Source organism: Pseudophryne corroboree, chromosome 2 (assembly GCF_028390025.1).
Source record: "Pseudophryne corroboree isolate aPseCor3 chromosome 2, aPseCor3.hap2, whole genome shotgun sequence".
In the NCBI taxonomy this organism is placed as follows: Eukaryota; Metazoa; Chordata; class Amphibia; order Anura; family Myobatrachidae; genus Pseudophryne; species Pseudophryne corroboree.
Genome location: NC_086445.1, coordinates 1,051,340,368 through 1,051,346,367, shown reverse-complemented (window position 1 = coordinate 1,051,346,367; position 6,000 = coordinate 1,051,340,368). Strand labels below are relative to the sequence as shown.

General features: G+C 42.0%; 1 protein-coding gene across 1 annotated transcript in view; it reads left to right on the top strand.

Moving 5' to 3' along the window:
- CASQ2 (calsequestrin 2) overlaps positions 1-6,000 on the top strand; it is a 180,114-nt gene that overhangs the window by 156,545 nt on the left and 17,569 nt on the right. The window contains exon 8 of the mRNA XM_063956896.1: positions 211-265. Coding sequence (XP_063812966.1) covers positions 211-265 — 55 coding nt within the window. The remainder of the gene's footprint in view (positions 1-210; positions 266-6,000) is intronic.

The following is a 6,000-nucleotide window of genomic DNA, read 5'->3' as shown; positions in this document are numbered from 1 at the left end:
GAAAATATAAGCTGTGTCCCTGTCTCCCATGTCATAGCGACAGTCACCACGCGGAGGGTATATAGACAGGGTGCGCTGTATATGGCTAGTCGCCAGGAGCGTTTCCCTCCTGTACAGATTACGTTATATATGAGATAATATAGTGTCCCATGTGCATTATTCTGTTATTACTTATTTAAAGTTATGAATGAGTCTGTATCTCTGTCACAGGAGGATGACCTGAATGGAATCCACATTGTGGCCTTTGCAGAGGAGGAGGACCCAGGTAAGAGTGAGACCACCAGTTATTTTCCAGTAATGCCCCTCCCTGAGAACCCTGGCGAAGGGTCACTATATAGATGCTAGAATGTGATCATTAATTCCCCTAATATTGAAGATAAAACATGGCAAGGTGTCAAGAGGCCAACAAAATGGTCTTTCATACATTGGGTTGTTCTGGTTTCCTCAGGTGACATGTTCCATTATATGGTGATAGGACAGGAGGTTACTGCCCTTTCATATATTGAGTTGTTCTGGTCTCCTCAGTTGACATGTTCCGTGATGTGGTGATAGGACAGGAGGTTACTGCCCTTTCATACATTGGGTTGTTCTGGTCTCCTCTGGTGACATGTTCCGTGATGTGATAGGACAGGAGGTTACTGCCCTTTCATACATTGGGTTGTTCTGGTCTCCTCAGATGACATGTTCCATGATGTGATAGGACAGAAGGTTACTGCTCTTTCATACATTGGGTTTTTCTGGTTTCCTCAGGTGACTTGTTCCGTGATGTGGTGATAGGACAGGAGGTTACTGTCCTTTCATACATTGGGTTGTTCTGGTCTCCTCTGGTGATATGTTCCGTGATGTGGTGATAGGACAGGAGGTTACTGCCTTTTCATACATTGGGTTGTTCTGGTCTCCTCAGGTGACATGTTCCATGATGTGGTGATAGGACAGGAGGTTACTGTCCTTTCATACATTGGGTTGTTCTGGTCTCCTCTGGTGATATGTTCCGTGATGTGGTGATAGGACAGGAGGTTACTGCCCTTTCATACACTGGGTTGTTCTGGTCTCCTCAGATGACATGTTTCATGATGTGATAGGACAGAAGGTTACTGCTCTTTCATACATTGGGTTGTTCTGGTTTCCTCAGGTGACATGTTCCGTGATGTGGTGATAGGACAGGAGGTTACTGCCCTTTCATGCATTGGGTTGTTCTGGTCTCCTCAGGTGACATGTTCCACGATGTGGTGATAGGACAGGAGGTTACTGCCCTTTCATACATTGGGTTGTTCTGGTCTCCTCTGGTGATATGTTCCGTGATGTGGTGATAGGACAGGAGGTTACTGCCCTTTCATACATTGGGTTGTTCTGGTCTCCTCAGGTGACATGTTCCATGATGTGGTGATAGGACAGGGGTTTACTGCCCTTTCATATATTGGGTTGTTCTGTCTCCTCAGGTAACATGTTCCATAATGTGGTTGAGACAGGGGGTTACTGCTCTTTCATACATTGAGTTGTCCTGGTCCCCTTGGGTGACATGATCCATGATGTGGTGATTGAATAGGAGGTTACTGCTTCATCACACATTGGGTTGTCCTGATTTCCTCAGGTGACATGTTCCGTTATGTGGTGATGGTGATAGTTCAGGAAGGTGCTGCTCTTTCATACATTGGGTTGTTCTGATCTCCTCAGGTGACATTTTCGATGTGGTGACGGGACATGAGGTTACTGCTCTTTCATGCATTGGGTTGGCCAGATCTCCTTGCATTGTGTTTTCCTGTCCTGATCTCAGGTGACATGTTCCATGATGTGGTGATGAGACAGGAGTTACTGCTCTTTCTGATGTTGGGTTGTCCTGGTCTCCTCAGGTGACATGTTCCATGGGATGGTGATAGGACAGGAGGTTACTACTCTGTTATGCATTGGGTTGCCCTGGTTTCCTCAGGTGGGGCTGATGATGATGACGATGATGATGATGATGATAATGATGATGATAGTGATTTGTGGTAATGATGATTGTGGTAGTGATTATGGTGTTGAGCATGATATTGGAAATTATGACTGTGTTGTTGTTGTTGTTGTTGTTGTTGATGATGACAGGTTATTATGATAATAATGTTATTTTGATGATAATTATGATGATGATGATGATGACTGGTGGTGATGATGATAATAGAGTATGACAATGATAAGTAATCATGGTGATTATTATTAATGTGCTTTTAGTGGTGGTGGTGATGATGGTACTGAGAGTAATGATGATGATGATGGTGATGACAATGATGAGAGTGGTGATAATAATGAGTGGTTACTGTGGGTGATGTGATGATGAGGATGATGGTGTTGTTGTGGTGATGATGATGATGATGATGATGATGATGATAATGACGACTACTGTGGTGGTAATGATGATGATAATGATGAAAATGACTATGATGATGGGTGCTTATGGTGATGATTATTAATGTGGTTATGGTGATTATGATGATGATGATGATGATGATGATGATGATGACTACTTTGGTAATGATGGTAATGATGATGATGAGAGTGGAAATAATGATGAGTTATTATGGTGAGTGATTATTATTGTGGCTTTTGTGGTGGTGGTGATGGTATTGAGAGTAATTATGATGACTAGTGGTGATGAGGATGATGAGTGATTATGGTGGGTGATGGTTATTACTGTGGTTATGGTGATGATTGTGGTAGTGATGATGGTGTTGAACATAATGATGGTAATGACTGGTGGTGGTGGTGGTGGTGGTGGTGGTGGTGATGATGATGATGATGATAATAAAGAGAGTATGACAATGATAAGTAATCATGGTGATTATTATTAATGTGCTTTTAGAGGTGGTGGTGGTGGTGGTGATGGTGATGATGGTGCTGAGAGTAATGATGATGATGATGGTGATGTTGATGAGAGTGGTGGTAATAATGATGATAATGACTGGTGGTGGTGGTGGTGGTGATGATAATAAAGAGAGTATGACAATGATAAGTAATCATGGTGATTATTATTAATGTGCTTTTAGAGGTGGTGGTGGTGGTGGTGGTGGTGGTGGTGATGATGGTGCTGAGAGTAATGATGATGATGATGATGATGATGGTGGTGATGATGAGAGTGCTGATAATAATGAGTGGTTACTGTGGGTGATGTGGTGGTGGTGGTGGTGGTGGTGGTGGTGATGGTGTTGTAATAATGATGATGATGACTACTGTGGTGGTGGTGGTGGTGGTGGTGGTGGTGGTGATGGTGATGATGGTGCTGAGAGTAATGATGATGATGATGATGATGATGATGATAGTGATGATGATGATGATGATGATGATGAGAGTGGTGGTAATAATGATGATAATGACTGGTGGTGGTGATGATGATGATGATGATAATAAAGAGAGTATGACAATGATAAGTAATCATGGTGATTATTATTAATGTGCTTTTAGAGGTGATGGTGATGATGGTGCTGAGAGTAATGATGATGATGATGGGGATGATAATGATGAGAGTGGTGGTAATAATGAGTTGTTACCATGGGTGATATGATAATAATGATGATGATGATGATGATGATGATGGTGATGATGATGATGATGGTGTTGTTGTTGTAATAATGATGATGACTACTGTGGTGGTGGTGGTGATGGTGGTGATGATGATAATGATGAGAGTGACGATGATGATGGGTGCTTATGGTGATTATTATTAATGTGGTTATGGTGCTTTTGATGATGGTGGCAATGATGTGTTGAGAGTAGTGATGACTATGATGATGACTATGATGATGATGGTGGTGATTATTATTAATGCGGTTATGGGGATGATGATGATGATGATGATGAGTAATTATGGTGGGTGATTATGTGGTTTTGGTGGTAATGATGACTGTGGTGCTGATGGTGTTTACAGTGGCAGTGATGATAATGATGATGATGACAGTGGTTATGACAATTGTGAAATCTCTCCTGACCCAATAGAGTTCTTTGAAGAATTAATGTGATTTTAGCAGGCACCTGATTACGATCGGAGACAGTTGTGTTTCCTATATTCACCAGCTGTATTGGGCGTGTGTGCCCTTTTCTAACCGTTCCGTCAGTACAAAGACAAAGAAAAACACTCTGAGCATGCCAAAACATGTGCCCTGTATGAATATACATTTATCATTCTCTTATCTACAGTTTATTATAGTGTGCTGAACCTATGCAGCATTCTGATCATGCAAGTACCACTGTGTAACAGCATTTTGGCCTTAAAATGTTCTGGCAAGTTTCTAGTAGTTAGCCGGTAGTGCCAGGCTCCGTGTTCTTGCTTCAAGCGTGGGAGCATTTCTCAATAATCAGATATTTTGCTTACTGGAAATCTCTGGAAATCTTATTTATGAATAGCTACCTACAGTACGTCACTTTCATACATAATGGAGTCATGTTCATATTCTGACTTAGGATTTCACACAATGCATGCTCAAGGTGGGTGATAAGTAAGGTGGTTATGGTGGTGGTGATGATAATGGTGCTAAGATTAATGATGATGAATATGGGGATGCTGATGATGAGAGTGGCTATGATGATGCTGAATGCTTTAGGTGGGTGATGATTAGTAAGATGGTTATGGTGGTGGTGATGATGGAGCTAAGAGTAATGATGATGAATATGGTGATGATGATGATGAGAGTGGCTATGATGATGAATGCTCAAGGTGGGTGATGATTAGTAAGGTGGTTATGGTGGTGGTGATGATGGTGCTAAGAGTAATGATGAATATGGTGGTGATGATGATGAGAGCGGCGATGATGATGAATGCTCAATGTAGGTGATGATTAGTAAGGTGGTTATGGTGGTGGTGGTGATGGTGCTAAGAGTAATGATGATGAATATGGTGATGATGATGATGATGATGATGATGATGAGAGTGGTGATGATGAATGCTCAAGGTGGGTGATGATTAGTAAGGTGGTTATGGTGGTGGTGGTGATGATGGTGCTAAGAGTAATGATGAATATGGTGGTGATGATGATGAGAGCGGCGATGTTGATGAATGCTCAAGGTGGGTGATGATTATTAAGGTGGTTATGGTGGTGGTGATGATGGTGCTAAGAGTAATGATGATGAATATGGTGGTGGTGATGATGATGAGAGTGGTGATGATGATGAATGCTCAATGTAGGTGATGATTAGTAAGGTGGTTATGGTGGTGGTGGTGGTGGTGATGGTGCTAAGAGTAATGATGATGAATATGGTGATGATGATGATGATGATGATGATGATGAGAGAGGTGATGATGAATGCTCAAGGTGGGTGATGATTAGTAAGGTGGTTATGGTGGTGGTGGTGATCATGGTGCTAAGAGTAATGATGATGAATATGGTGATGATGATGAGAGCGGCGATAATGATGAATGCTCAAGGTGGGTGATGATTAGTAAGGTGGTTATGGTTGTGGCCATGATGGTGCTAAGAGTAATGATGATGAATATGGTGGTGGTGGTGATGATGATGATGATGATGATGAGAGTGGCGATGATGATGATGATGAATGCTCAAGGTGGGTGATGATTAGTAAGGTGGTTATGGTGGTGCTAAGAGTAATGATGATGAATATGGTGGTGGTGATGATGATGATGATGATGAGAGTGGTGATGATGAATGCTCAAGGTGGGTAATGATTAGTAAGGTGGTTATGGTGGTGGTGGTGGTGATGATGGTGCTAAGAGTAATGATGAATATGGTGATGATGATGAGAGCGGCGATAATGATGAATGCTCAAGGTGGGTGATTATTAGTAAGGTGGTTATGGTGGTGGTGATGATGGTGCTAAGAGTAATGATGATGAATATGGTGGTGGTGATGATGATGAGAGTGGCAATGATGATGATGATGATGAATGCTCAAGGTGGGTGATGATTAGTAAGGTGTTTTGGTGGTGGTGGTGGTGATGATGGTGCTAAGAGTAATGATGATGAATATGGTGATGATGAGAGTGGCGATGATGATGATGATGAATGCTCAAGGTGGG